This window comes from Juglans regia, unplaced genomic scaffold (genome assembly GCF_001411555.2).
Source record: "Juglans regia cultivar Chandler unplaced genomic scaffold, Walnut 2.0 Scaffold_687, whole genome shotgun sequence".
Taxonomy (NCBI): domain Eukaryota; kingdom Viridiplantae; phylum Streptophyta; class Magnoliopsida; order Fagales; family Juglandaceae; genus Juglans; species Juglans regia.
This window is the reverse complement of record NW_023361741.1, coordinates 34,606-49,658: the sequence shown is the minus strand read 5'-3', so window position 1 is coordinate 49,658 and position 15,053 is coordinate 34,606. Positions and strand designations below refer to the sequence as shown.

The following is a 15,053-nucleotide window of genomic DNA, read 5'->3' as shown; positions in this document are numbered from 1 at the left end:
TATCATATAACAGACAATATTTTTTTAACATGGCGTAACATGTGACAATGAATATTACATGACAAGAAATACATGTAACAGATGAATAATTCATGATAGAATAAATTCTGTGTAACAGATAAATATGTAATGACTTCGCATGGCACATATGATAACATGCATATATACAATTTAGTTCCCTTACTTATCACACATACACATTAAATTGATAGTAAGTTAAAAGCTAACTTACCTCGATCTTTGCGTTTCGAGACAAAGCTCAAGTGCGATCACGAGAAACTGAAAGTAGTGATTTCTAAAAATTAGAATTTAATCACTAACAAATTAGGAATATGGAGAAATATCAACTTAGAGTAAAATTATCATTTTACCATCTACATGTGGGAAAATGACCATTTTACCCCTAACTTAAGGATTTTGCATCCTAACTCCAAAAATCACCAAAATTTACATATCTTATGTAAATTTTGTCCTAAGCTCAAATATCAATTCAAAAAAATTTAAAACTATACACAACCATTAAAACTCTATAGGTCCGAAACTTACAAGGCTATTTCCCTTGATTTTGTTGTAATTCTTTCAAATTTCAAAACTCATGATTAAACCAAAAATTTTATTCTACTATACTCATAACATATTCCTAAGAATAATCATGTTTTGAATCATGAACAAAAGTCATCAAAATCACTAAAACCATACTTGAACTATTTGGTTTTTCTTCTAAGTTCAAAACAGAATTTTGTTTCTAACTTGTTTTGATCAATCTCTTGATCCATGACTAATAAAGATGTGATCTTCAAACCCAAACATCACATGGTTTAAAAAGATGTTCTAAAACAGATCCAAGCATCAAATTCAAGATCACATGGTTAAACATCAACCAAAACATAAATTTAGCCAAGAACAACATCACTTTGGCCTAACTGAATACCTCCTTGCATAAAATTTCATATCTTCGAAACTAACATCAAATATCTTCAAAATAACATTCTAACATGTATATAAGATGCTTAGGATCTTCCACTAAAAATATCAAAGCCATTGGAATAAGACTAAACCATAAAAGATTTAAACTTTCTCAAAACAGAAACTGTTTTTCCTCTTCCAGTTTCTAAGTTTCTAGACCTAAGAAAATATTTCACCAAAACTTTTAATCATGCAACAAATCCTCAACCAATAATCATATACACATGTTAACAGTACTCCATAAAAATTTCGGACCAAGATTTATTCATTAGCTTGGTCAAAAACTCCAAAATATAACACACTCTCCAGTTTATCGCCCAGAATGACCTTTATGGGGTCTAAACAACTTTTGACCAAACAAATGATCTCCAAATGGAACGAATAAGATATCCACGTAAACTAGACTCCGAAAGAAACAACTTGCATGAAGGAAACTTTGGAGAAAACACTTACAAAAGCTTCAAAACTGGCGTTGAAAGAGATACGAAAAACTATCCGAAAGTGTCTTTTGTGTTCTATGAAGCAAAAGTGTAAAGAAGAGTTGCTTTTCGTGGGAAGTGGACTGGAGAGCCTCTTACACAAGTTATGAAAACTGATAGGACTGAAAGAAAGGTTGAGTGTTGGCCTTTTCTTCTCATAAAAATCATTCCAAGATCTTTTCTCAATGTAGAGTGTAAGAGTGAAAGAGTGAGGTGGCCCTTTAGCTTTGTATTTGAAGAACCTTCTAGGCCCTTCTTGTAAAGATCTGGACAGCCAAGTGGGGGTACAAAACTTAGCCATGAAGCAATGCTAATGGTAACCAAATTCATGGGCCTTAATGGGCCGAAACCGAATGGGCCTAAATTTTGGGGTTTAAAGAGGGTTTGGGTTGCTATCAAGCCCAAATCCAATATCACTTGGCCCAATCAATTTTTCAAGGTTAACAAGGTTGGATGATGATATTCTAACACAAATTTGAAGGATTAATAGCATTTAGAAGTGATTTAATCAAGTGATTAAATACAATGCTAGAAATCGGATTAGAAAATGTTTAGAGGCCAACCTTAGGGTTTTGGGAAAACCGTTTAGGGTTCCAATTTCAACAATGTTTTTGGGCTTTCAATTGGATTCCCACCATTTAGGGTTTTACTAGGATTGAAGCCCTCTTTGATCTGGCACAATTTGGTTGAGCAGATGAAATAAAATTTTGCTTAAGTGGCATGATCTCACACCTTGATTCCTTCAAATCCAACAAACGTTCCTCATGGTGCCAAGTGTCTAATATTATTTTCTAAGTGTGGCTAAGATCTTACCAAGTGTCCAAATAAAATTTCTCTAATCTAATTTGGACATTCCACACTGTGATTTTGAAACACTGCAACTGGTGCACTTACCGAGATTACTATTCACTCCGAAAAAGTGAATCATAAACTTAACACTAAAAATTCCTAAATATTCATATTAACTTACAGTGACAATATTTTACCGAAATTCAACCTCAAAGTGCCCATAAAAATAATTTCATAGTTTCAAACAGGCGTTTCGTCCGAAAATATGAAAATAAAATTATTGTGCCATAAAATCCTAAATAATCAACTGAGTCTAATGGCATAGACCATAACGCATTCTGACACTTCTAACTATCTCAAATAAATAAAACTCATATTTTTAGCACCATATTGAGTGATAACACTGACTATGTTGACAGACTAAAACCTATGCGATTGGTCGATTCGTAAAAACTTATGGGGTTTTTACGAGATTTCTAAAGTCAATAGAAATTCCATCAATGAATTTCTAGTGGGCTGTTACATCCTCCCCTCCTAAAAAAAAGATTTCGTCCTCGAAATCCACGCAAGTACAAACAAAAAATACGCTTAAAAGAAGAAGTTTCTTACCAACTTATTGCCCATCATTGGATGCCTCATCAAGCCCAAGGGCAGGTCTCATTCTTCTTGAGGTAACGCCTTCTTCTTGTAGTCAACTATTCTAATCTATAACCATCGCATGGATATACAAAATAACTACCACTATAACATAAGGGTATAACAATCCCAAAGGTTATTGCCTAAACTTAATGACTTCTAGGCTGACCTTTTAGGATATTGAATCCTTGCTTAGAAGAAATCACTATTCTCTTCACTATTCGAAGAATTATCCACGACGTGTATATATATATCTACCATTCTTAACTGTCTCTCTCTCAAATCATATCAATTTGTACTGGAATCCTTCCACAAGGTAGGTCAAGTCATACCATCATACTTTCTAAATCTAAAACTTCAAGTATTCATGCAGTTCAATTTGGAAGAATTTAATCCATAAACAACTGAATTCACATTCTATTTCCTCAAGGAATTATATCTACCTAGGACTAGCTTATATCTACCTAGGTGGTACCTCGATAAACGATCAACTATTAACCTTAACTCAAGACTTTCTCTCTTATGATTGACATAGCTCTATGAGCTGCATCTTATTCTGACTCTAATCCAAAGAATTTGTTCCTACTGTTCACGTAAATCATCAAGACAAGATTTTACTCCCCATATAAATGTCTCCAATATAAGGGCAATCTAGGTTTCCACAAACACGGTGCTTTGCCAGAAACCATTTATTCGCGATTGGATAAAACTATTATCATAAATGAATCCTACTAAAGCCAAAGCTTCTCCCACACACTGTACTCTTCCAAACGCAAATTTCATTGTAACCTTCGAATCAAAACAAACTCCAAATACGTGGGATACTAATTCATCAACCTTGAATATCCTTCCTTGTACTACTAAAAAGTATTACATATCTACCCTGGTGTGAATAGAAATACTCCTAATGAGAAATGTTACTCTTACCACCTGGTAACAATTCAAAGTACGAACTGAACTCTCGTGCAATACCACAATCACTAAAAATAGGGCCTCGCTTGAATCAAACTATGTACAAGTTATAAACCTCAATGATTTAACTTATCCAAAGTATCAATAATGCAATAGTACCATCAATTGCAATCTAATCATCCTTAAATAAGCTTAACAATATAAAGGTCTTAGAAAAATACCAGTGACGACGCCAACTCCTTTAGTTCCTAGGGCATCAGCATCTGCGTCCCTAGAAGTACCTGCATACACTTAAGCTAGTACTGGAGGTCATGGCTTTGGTTTGGAATCTCCAATGGGAACAGTTGCATTTCTTCGGCCTCTTTTGGGACAATTTCTGATCAAGTGGTCAGGTTGGCCACATCTGAAACAGAGTCCTAAGTTAAGTTTGCACTTGCCTCCATGGTTCTTTCCAGACATCCCACATATTGGGTACGTGGTCAGTATTGAGCTTCCAGTCTCGATGCCTTTTCCCTTATTTGGTCCTGTAGACATCTTCTTCATTTCTAGATTTTCTTCAGTAGCATACATTAAAGTTCTCTTTCATTCAATATTGATCTGGATCGCTAGACCTCTCTGCTCAGCCTCTGCTATCGAGGCCACGTTTACTAACTCTTGGTAATTCCTTATTCTTAGGCAAGCTACTTGGTTACGGATCCATGGCTGAAGTCCAGCTTGAAAATTTCTTGCCTGTATCCTTTGAGTAGAAATCAAGTGTGGTGCAAACCTTCCTAACACCATAAACTTAGCGGCGTACTGCTCTACGGTCAAATTGCCTTGTGTTAAAGTCGCAAACTCCTGCGCCTTCAACTATTTGTCAGAATCTGGGATGAATTTGTTGTCGAACTCTTCCTTAAATCTCTCCCATGACAGTGCAGCCAAACTTTCTAGTTCCCTGACTAGAAGTTGCCTTCGTGTATCCCACCATATTCCAGCTTCTCCTTAGAATAGGTATACAACATATAGAACCTTCTGGTCCTCAGTACATCCACAGATCTCGTATGTCCTTTCGAGATCGATAATCCGTTTCTCGGCTTTTAGTGGCTCTTCATTACTAGAAACGTTTGGATAACAATGGATCAAGAACTTCTCACACAGGGTGGTGTTTTAGATATGAGATGGCATGGGAACTGAAGGAAGAATGCCAGAGGGTGGTGAGGAGGCAAGGCAGAAAGTTTGCACAACAGATTGTGAGGCTAGACTACTGAGGACCAAGCTTGAGTTATGCCAAAAGGATCTTTTGGTCTGGAGGTAGACACTTAAGCAACAAGAAGGTATGGTTATCACAAAGGGAAAACAAAGTATTTGCCATCTACAAAGCATAGGAACAGGCGAGCATTTAGCAACTAGGAGACAAATTCAAAAGGAGGTGATTTCCTCCATAACAGAAAATGATATCAAGTGGAAGCAAAGAGCAAAGCAGCATTGGCTCAAGCATGGGGATAGGAACACTCAATATTTTCACATGCAGGCAAGCCAGAGAAGGAAGATTAATGCAATCAAAAGCATAGAGGATTCTCAGGGAAGATGTGTCACTAAACAGGCAGAAATTGGAGAGGTCTTCACAGGTTTTTTTCTCCTCATTATTTACTACTTCCCACCCTTCGTTTGTTAAGAACTGCTTGCATGCAATGGGCACTAAGTTAGATATGGACATAAAGGCTTGGCTTATAAACCCTTTCACTAGGGAAGACATTACAATAGTTGTTTTTCAAATGAACCCTATAGGGTCGCCAGGTCCTGATGGGTTCCCTGCTTAATTCTATCAAAAACACTGGGAGGTGGTAGGTGAACAAGTGTGCAGTTATGCCCTTAAGTTTCTAAATCATGGTGGCTCTCTCCATGATATTAATGATACCTTTATTTCACTCATCCCCAAAGTTCAAAGCCCAAAAATAGTAGCTGACTATAGGCCTATTAGCCTTTATAATGTACTATACAAGGTTGTGTCTAAAACCATTGCAAATAGGCTGAAACATCTACTGCCCAAGATCATTGCCCCCAACCAGAGTGCATTTGTACCTGGAAGGCTCAAATCTGATATCACTCTTGTAGCCTATGAGATACTACACTATGAATTCAAGAATGAAAGGCAAAAGAGGTTTCATGGCCCTTAAATTGGACATGAGCAAGGCCTATGATAGGGTAGAGTGGAAATTCATTGAAGCCATCATGACCAAGATGGAATTTCCTGTACACTGGATCCACATCATCCAGGCATGCCTCAATTCTGTTTCTTACTCAATCCTTGTAAATGGAGAACCTCAACAGCGTTTCTTGCCTTTTAGAGGCCTAAAACAAGAAGATCCTTTGTCTCCTTATTTATTTATTTTATGTGCAGAAGCCCTCACTTCTCTTCTAAATCAAGCTGAGGCATGTGGCAACTTAACTCCTGTTTCAATTGGAAGAGGTCCAATCACAATGAACCACTTGTTCTTTGTTGATGATAGTCTCTTGTTCTGTCAAGCAAAGCTTGAGGAACTCAATTGTGTACTTAATATCCTAGATTTATATGAGAAAGGCTCAGGACAGGTTTTAAACAAAGACAAATCTACCATTTTCTTCAGTAAGAACACTGCCCAGGTAACTCAATAACAGATCTTGCAGTTAGCAGGTGTCCAATCCACTTCTAGTTTTGAAAGATACTTAGGCTTACCTGCTTTGGTGGGTAGGCAAAAGATAGCCTCATTCCATTCCCTAATTGACAGAACATGGACTCGAGTAACCAATTGGAGAACTAAGTTTCTTTCTGCTGCAGGCAAGGAGAACCTACTCAAGGCAGTTCTCCAAGCCATCCCCACCTATGCAATGGGAATGTTTTTGCTACCAGCATCTATTACCAATAAGCTGAACCAGATTCTCAGAAAATTTTGGTGGGGTTTCAATGAGGATTCCTCCAAAATTCAGTGGGTCAATTGGAAGCAACTCAGTGACAGCAAGGAAATTGGTGGACTTGGGTTCAGAGACCTAAGATGTTTTAATTTTGCTTTACTCTCAAAGCAAGGCTGGAGGATCCTACAAAATCCAACATCCCTAGTGGCACAAATACTAAAGCAAAATATTTTAACAAAGTTGGTTTGCTTGAAGCTAAGTTGGGGACAGGGCCTTCCTTTGCATGGAGAGGCATATATGCTGGCTTAAAACCGTTAAAAAAATGTCTCATATGGAGGATTGGTAATGGCCAAGCAGTAAACATTTGGTAAGACAGATGGATACCTTCATTACCTTCTCAAAAGACCTTGACATTTTGTGAAGCAGATTGCTGGTGTGGCAAAGTTAGTGATCTCATTGACCCTCAATTGAAGCAATGGAGGGAATCTCTCCTTTTTGAACTTTTTACTCAACAGGAAATAGAGGGCATCAAAGCCATTCCAATAAGCTTAGGGGGGGAGAGAAGACAAATTAATATGGAAGTTTACTCCTAATGGCATCTACACAGTTAAAAGTGGATATCATCTCAGCAAAGAAATGGAGAGCTTCATCAGTCAGAACCAGGAACTGCTAAGTGTGGAAGACAATTTGGAAACTGAAAGTACCTCATGCCACCAAGGTGTTTCTATGGAGAGCATGTAGTGAGGCTCTCCCCACTCTAGCTAACTTGAAAAGGAGAAAGGTAGTAGAGGACAACCTCTGTCTGATATGCAAACAGGAACCTGAGACTTCTGGCCATGCCTTATGGGGATGTATTGCTGCCAAAGATGTGTGGTGTCAAGGTCCAAAGAAAGTGCAGAAGCTATCTCTTCAGAGTGATTTGATTTTCAATGTTTGGGCAGGCGTAGTTGACACTCTTGATCCAGGGGAATTAGATGAGGTTGCAATCACAATGAGGGTGATATGGTTTAGAAGAAATGACTGTTTGCATGATAAAGTTTTTAAACACCCACAGTGTCATACCCTGCTCCTTCCTTCTTACGTACGCTTCTTCTTTATAACGTATGTTCCGTCTTTATGACGTAAGCAAATCCCGAGGGTAGAGATTTTGTAAATTGTCTGGCCCTTCTATCTAGCGACTGCGAGACTTGTCATGCATGTCGAACCATGATGGCGTGTTTCGAAAGATATCGTGTGACTTCTAGGGCATGCCCAGTGTTTTAAATATGCTGAAAATATTTATAAGGAGTAATTCCAGTATTATTGAATTAAGATTGATCTTAAATACGACAATCATAATATTATTGAAGAGCTCCAAAAATATTATAATTGTCGGAAATCATTTTAATATTATTATTAAAATGATTTCAATTATTTAAGATATTATGAGATTTAAATTATGTTGAAAGCTTTTATTAATTCAATGGTTTTATTCTCTTTAATATGTTAAGTGAGACTTTATCATTTTATTAATGATGAAGGAATATTATTTTATAAATTTAAAGTTAGTTTAAAATAATATTCTACCTTAATTCCCCTGAGTGCTTTTAATTAAGTTAACATTTACGCATTTTCAAATCAGTGTTTTAATCCCTCGTCGTTAGATCGTTGTGTAGATCTCCAGACGAAGGGACTGGATTAAATACCCAGACCCCCTTCTCCTTCTCCCTCACTTTTCCCCAGCCGCCTATCTCTCCTCCCTCTCTCCTTCGGTGTACGTAGTACGCAGCGTGCCTCTCTTCACGCCGAAGCCTCCAATGCACAACCCTGCACCGTGCGCCAGTGAACGTCACCTCCACCACCAACAACTTGCTCCCACTCCGGCGAGCCTCCCTAGCCCAGCCCCTCTTCCTCTCCACTAGAAGTGCAAAGCCCGAATGGGCTTGCTGTCCTTAGCGCCGCCGTGCGCCGTCCTCCAGCGTGACCACCTCCACGGCATCTTACTCTGCCACCGGCCACCACCATCCAGCAAAACCAGCACCTCCCATGCAGCCACCTTCCCCCTCCGTCGCACACACGCACGCACAAGGAGACCCACGCACGGCTTCACCGTGTGTGGCCTCTAGCACCACTGTATACGGCACCCACGGCCACCAAGCGACACCATGGGTCCTCCCCGAGCTCCTCCAAGTCAGCCAAGCTCTCCACCCCTCTCAAGCCTCTCACTCATGCACGGCTTCTCCCTCTCTCCAACGCACGGGTTGCACCCCTCCACCGCCGTGCGCCGCCACCCATGGCTGGTAACTGCCACCTTGAGCCTCCTCAGGCCGCCACCAAGCCAACCCAACCACCTACGGCCCCGATCTACCACCCATGCACGCACACTCTCTCTCACTCTCCCACGACTTCTCCTCCACCGTGTGGCCAGATCCGCCGTCGTGAACCACCATGGCGCCACCCCAGTGCCACCGTGAGCTCCACCAGCAACCCCTCAACCCAACCCTAGGTCCAAACCACCACTTTATGTGGTGGGTAATCACTGCACGAGATGGACAGCCACTGCGCGTGGCTGACCTCCACTGTACACAGCTAGATCTACCGTATTACGCTCCTTGCCACCATCACAAGGCCACCACGAGCCTTTCCAAGACCACACCTAGCTATCTAAACGGCTAAACAGTTAATGTACGTGGGTTAGCCGCCACGTACGACACTTCTGACATCATCAGCTATGACGATCAATGAGCAATGCACGGGTTATCCCATCGATGGTATAACCCTCTATCCCTTGTTAATTATGCTAGATATTGATTAGTTGATTAGGTTGTGGACTGTGCTGTTGATATTGTGGAGTGTGGTGTTGTGATGTGGTGCGATGTGATGAAGTGTTGGGCATATTTGTGTAGTGTGGTGATATGATGCATATGTGAGGTGTTGGGCATTTATGTGTTGGATGGAGATGTATTGTGCCGTGTAGTGTGTTGTGAAGTGTTGGATGTAATTGGGAAGTGTGCTGTGTAGTGTTGTGGATTGTGTTGTAATGGTGACGTGGTGTATGTGGAATGGAAAGAGTACACGCTGGGTGTACTTTGTGTGTGGCATAGTGAGAAATAAGGAGAATATATGTAAAATATACCCTTCTGACATATTGTGGAACGAGAAGAGTACACGCTGAGTGTACTCTGTGTGGGGTATGGTATATGAAGGGAGTACATGTGGAATGTACTCCATATGGCAGAGTGATGCACCATATGGCGAGTATGCCATAATGGTGATGTAGTGTAGTGTGTATGAGGGGAGTACACGTGGAGTATACTCCACGTGGTGGAGTGATGCACCATATGGCGGGTATGCCATAGTGGTAATGTAGCGTATGTAAAGGGAGTACACGTGGAGTGTACTCCATGTGGTAGAGTGATGTACCATATGGCTAGTATACCATAATGGTAATGTGGCATAGTGTGTATGAAGGGAGTACATGATGAGTGTACTCCATGTGGTATAGTGATGCACCATATGGTGGGTATGCCATAATGGTGATGTGGCATGATGTGTATGAAGGGAGTACATGTGGAGCGTACTCCATGTGATGGAGTGATGCACCATATGGCGGGTATGCCATAATGGTGATGTGGCGTAGTGTGCATGAAGGGAGTACACGTGGAGTGTACTCCTTGTGGTATACTGATGCACCATATGGCGAGTATGGCATAATGGTAATGTGGCGTAATGCATGTGAAGGGAGTACACGAGGAGTGTACTCCATGTGATATAGTGATGCATCATATGACGGGTATGCCATAGTGGTGATGTGGCGTATGTGAAGGGAGTATACGTGGAGTGTACTCCACGTGGCAGCGACATCCCGTGTGGCGTGTCGTAGAGATAAGGATGGTTATGTGATTTATGGGCGTGGAACGTGATGGGTAGTATCGGGAACTGTAGAATAGTGTCCTGAAGTAGTTATGGCGCAGCCTGTAGTCTGAGGTGGCAAGTGTCACCGTGATGGACTTATGGCTAGAAGTATGCGTGAAGTAATAGAACAAGTATAAGAGTGCACAGCGGAAGCATGACTGAGGAATGTCACGAAGTGACATAACTATTGACAGTTGTGTTGTGATGGGTGAAGTAGTGGGACAAGTGTGAGAGTATGCAACGGAAGCATAACTGGGCAACGTCATGAAGTGACGTGGTTATTGGCAGTCATGCTTATGATGGGTGAAGTGTTAAGAGTGTAGGAATGGCGTAACGGGAACGTGACGAGGTATCACGGTGTGATAGGAGTATGTGAGGAACCGTACTCGTGATGAGTTAGGAGTTGGCGTAGAAATGATGTAACGGGATGTCAGGTGATGTGACAAGGTCATGGTGTAGCTTGGGGGCAATCTCAAGCTATATGACGTGACATAAGGTGTAGTTGTGATTGGAGTCCTGTCATGTCAAGTGTTGGGATGAACTGTCAAAAGGGACGGGTAGCGTGAAGAGTCATGTTAGCCGGGTTAAAAGAAGGTTGGTATTGGAGTATGGCTCTTGTCCCTACGAACAGGTGATCACCATATGTAAGGTACATGAGTAACATGGTGAGACACGTGTCGGACGGATTCACCATATGTAATAGATAATTTGTCTTGAGCATAGTTGCACGATGCTTAAGCCTCAGAGTTGGCTTAGAGCCGTGTGGCATATATGGATGGAATGTGGATTTAGTATGGGCTAAGATGCATGAAGGTAGTGACGGGCATATTATCTAGGATTGGGATGCGTGAGTCCATCGGTCGGAATCATGCGTAGGAATGTGGTCAATAAGAAGAGTAAGACGAATGTCTTAGTATCTTAATCCTAAGGTGAATCATGAGTTCACTTTAGTGGATGAGCACTTGAGGCAAGACTTTGAGTTGGAAGATGTGGTGACCTTAAGTGGTCCCTGAAGGGTTTAACATAGTAAAGAGCATGTAAGTGCACAGGATAGAATGAGAGTGTTCTAAGTGATGTGTAGCTCTAATTCTAGTTTAAGTTGCTTATGCATTAGATAGAGAATGACACTAAGGTATGTGTATGCATGCAGGTTGCCATCTGACAAGCACATGAATGGACTGCATGACATGCAAATAGCATGGAGTCCAGGTAAGTATTACGTTCATACTCTTCTAGAGTTTTCCAAGATACAAGAAACGCTTTTCCTTTAAGATGCTCACGAAAAGAAACGAAAGACGCTTAAAGAAAGAAAATGCTAAGTGTTCAAAGGTATAAGTATGTACGGCCCCTCCTTGGCAGCCCCTGTTTACGCACCCAAAGTATTAATTGTACGCATATGAATGGATGACTATACGCTGTATCTATTGTATGTATTTTCTAAGAAAATCCATAAACTGATGAATATGCAAGAAAGGCATGACAACGTATGCTTTAATGGATCCTACGAACCGACGCTCTATTGTGCGCCACAGGGTGATGCTTGTGGACGCCATGATTGACAACGTTCAAGGTGACGCTTATGGCTGCCACGAAAGCTAATGTTTAAACCCATGTATGTTCTTAAATGACATTATCACGAATGAACTGTTAAAGAAAGGATAGGACTGAAATGAACTGAAAAAGGAAAAGACCACTTTCGGGCTTACGCCCCAAACGATGCTTTCTCATGAAAAGAAATGTTTTCTCATGAAATGAAAGGACTATTCAATGAAAGAAAGAACTGAATGAAAGCTCCAGCTCGCTCAAGCTGACATGAACGAATGAATGAAAAGCAAGAAAGAAAGAAATGAAAACATGAAATGTATGAAGATACGTAACGGCCACATGAATGAATGAAAAATGGTACCAATGAATGGACAGATTGCAATGCCGGGTAAGTAGTACTGGAAGTGCACCCAGTGCTGCCCCTTATGAAAGGGATTCCCAACCCGTGGTCAGGGGTGGAATCCTGGTCTAAAGGAAGACCGTTAACCCCAACACACGGGCATAACAGTGTGTACTGGCCTATGAAAGTGATAAGAACGAATGGATGTATGCATGTATGTATGAACGCATGAATGCACGAACCTTTAAGAAATAAAGGCACTGACGAGGGACACGTTTTAAAGAAAGGAAAGCCTTTTGAAAGAAAAGCCCCGTCCAGTGAAGTTTTCAAAAGAATGCACATATGCACGTAAACATGCACGAACTCTTGAAGAAATGAAGGCATTGATGGGAGAAACGTTTTACGAAAAGGAAGCTCATGTTTAAAAGAGAAAAATCCCGTCCAGTGACGTTTTCAAATGAACGCATGTATGACACGTATGCATGCACGTAATAGTATGTACGAGTGATGAATGCATGAATGAAAACCTATATTCTTATATTTTAACTGTATGAAGTAATGCTTACAAGTCTTCAACTCATTTTAGTTTTTATGCATGTCCCTCCCCCCACAAGAACTGCATGATCGGGATGGACACGGCCCATGGAGAAGAGCACAGAAGTCTAGGCACGAGTTTTAAACGCACGAGAGGCCTTTTAATTGTAAAAATTAATGTTTTCCGCTGTAAACATTTTTTATTGTCAAAGCACATTTGATTTATAAACGTGGAGTCTCGCACCCTGGGTATGCAAGTAAAAAGTTTTAAATCGGACGGTAATTCCTGTCGTCTTTTAATAAAAATATTTTATAAAAAGTCCCACCACAAGGACGGGCGTTACACACAGGAAGTCACAGATCAGGCTGGGACAGAACGTTTCTCTCATAAGGAGGCCCTCAAAAAAGGTCAGTGAGTTCAGACCAATTAGTTTGCGTAATGTCATGTATAAAATAGTTCCCAAAGCTATCACAAATCGGTTCAAAGGGGTCTTAGCTGAAATCATTTCCCTAAACCAGAGTGATTTCCTTCCTAGTAGATTGATTCATGATAACACAATGGTGGCTTATGAGCTGCTGCATTCCATGAAAACTAGGAAGAAGGGGAAACTGGGGAGTATGGCTATGAAGTTAGATATGTCTAAAACCTATGACAAGCACATGAGTGGGCTTTTTTGGAGGCTGTTTTGGTTAAGTTGGGTTTTTGTGAGAAGTGGGTGAACCTTGTAATGAAGTGTTTTAAATCAGTCTCATATTTAGTGTTAATTAATAGTGCCCCTGGGTATAAGTTTAAGCCTTCAAGAGGATTGAGACAAGGGGATCCCTTGTCACCCTACCTCTTTTTAATATGTGCAGAAGGCTTAAGTTCCCTTCTTAACTATTATGAGAAAAGGCAATTCACTAGAGGAGTGCAAGTGGCTAGAGGTGGTACAAGTATCAATCATCTGCTTTTTGCAAACGATTGTATCTTATTTGGGAGAGCAAGGATAGAGGAGTGGAGAAAGTTACAAGAGGTGCAAAAAATTTATGAAAAGGCCTCAGGCCAGTTCCTTAACAAAGAGAAGACTGTTTTTTTTTTTCAGCAGTAATACCAAAGCAGAGGTCAAAAAGGCTATCTTGGAGGCTGGGAATTCTGTTGTATGTGGAACATATGAGAAGTATCTTGGTCTTCCTGCTATGGTAGGAAGATCAAAGTTTAACACTTTCAAAAACCTCAAAGAAAGAATATGGCAAAAAATGAGCAGTTGGGAGAACAAATTCATTTCACAAGCTGGTAAAGAGATCCTGATCAAGGCTGTCTTACAGGCCATACCAACATACACCATGTGTATATTCAAACTTCCAAAGAAATTGTGTCAGGAGATCAATGGACTATTTGCAAAATTCTGGTGGGGAAGACAGTAGGAAGGTAAGGGTATTGTTTGGAGGAAATGGGAATGGGACTACAAAAAGGTAGGGGAGGTTTGGGCTTTAGGGATTTGGAGAGCTTTAACACAGCTCTTCTTGCAAAACAAGGATGGAGGCTCCTTAATTTTCCTAACTCTTTGGCTACAACAATTTATAAGGAGATATACTATAGAAAATCCAGCTTCTTGGAAGTAAAATTGTCCTCACAACCATCTCTAATATGGAGAAGCATCTGCTCTGCCAGGGATCTTTTGAAAGAAGGAATCAGATGGAGGGTAGGAGATGGGAGGCACATCAAGATATGGGGACAAAAGTGGCTTCCTAGCCCTTCCACTTTCATGGTCCAATCACATGTAGCTGTGTTGCCGGAAGACTCAAAAGTAAAAGCCTTAATTGATAAACACAAGGGTGAATGGGATGAAGGAGTGGTTAGATCCATTTTTAATACTGAAGAGGCAGAAAACATTCTTACTATCTCACTGAGTAGAGGTAGAGCAAAAGATAGGATGTATTGGGGACCTTCAAAAAAGGGCAACTTCTCGGTGAGAAGTGCTTACTATTTGCTTATGGATAGAAGGGAGAGGATGAAAGGAGAGTGTTCAAGAGGTATAAAAGAAGATGAAAGCTGGAGGAACATATGGGAGCTAGAAGTACCTGCTGTAATTAGAATGTTTTTATGG

The 15,053-nt window shown here is 40.6% G+C and overlaps 1 protein-coding gene across 1 annotated transcript; it reads left to right on the top strand.

The window, feature by feature from the left end:
- The first annotated feature begins 5,894 nt into the window (after positions 1-5,894).
- LOC108989207 lies at positions 5,895-14,370 on the top strand. Its single transcript, XM_018962743.1, has 3 exons — positions 5,895-6,404; positions 7,471-7,658; positions 14,049-14,370. Exons 1-3 carry the CDS (start codon positions 5,895-5,897, stop codon positions 14,368-14,370), a joined length of 1,020 nt encoding a protein of 339 aa, XP_018818288.1.
- Positions 14,371-15,053: the final 683 nt, after the last annotated feature.

Bases quoted from the DNA above. Each gene is read 5' to 3' on its own strand.
- LOC108989207 (XM_018962743.1), top strand. From the start codon at position 5,895: ATGAATTCAAGAATGAAAGGCAAAAGAGGTTTCATGGCCCTTAAATTG. The intron at 6,405-7,470 runs GTAACTCAATAA...ATATGCAAACAG, and splicing joins TCAGTAAGAACACTGCCCAG to GAACCTGAGACTTCTGGCCA. The intron at 7,659-14,048 runs GTTTAGAAGAAA...TTTTTTTTTCAG, and splicing joins ATCACAATGAGGGTGATATG to CAGTAATACCAAAGCAGAGG.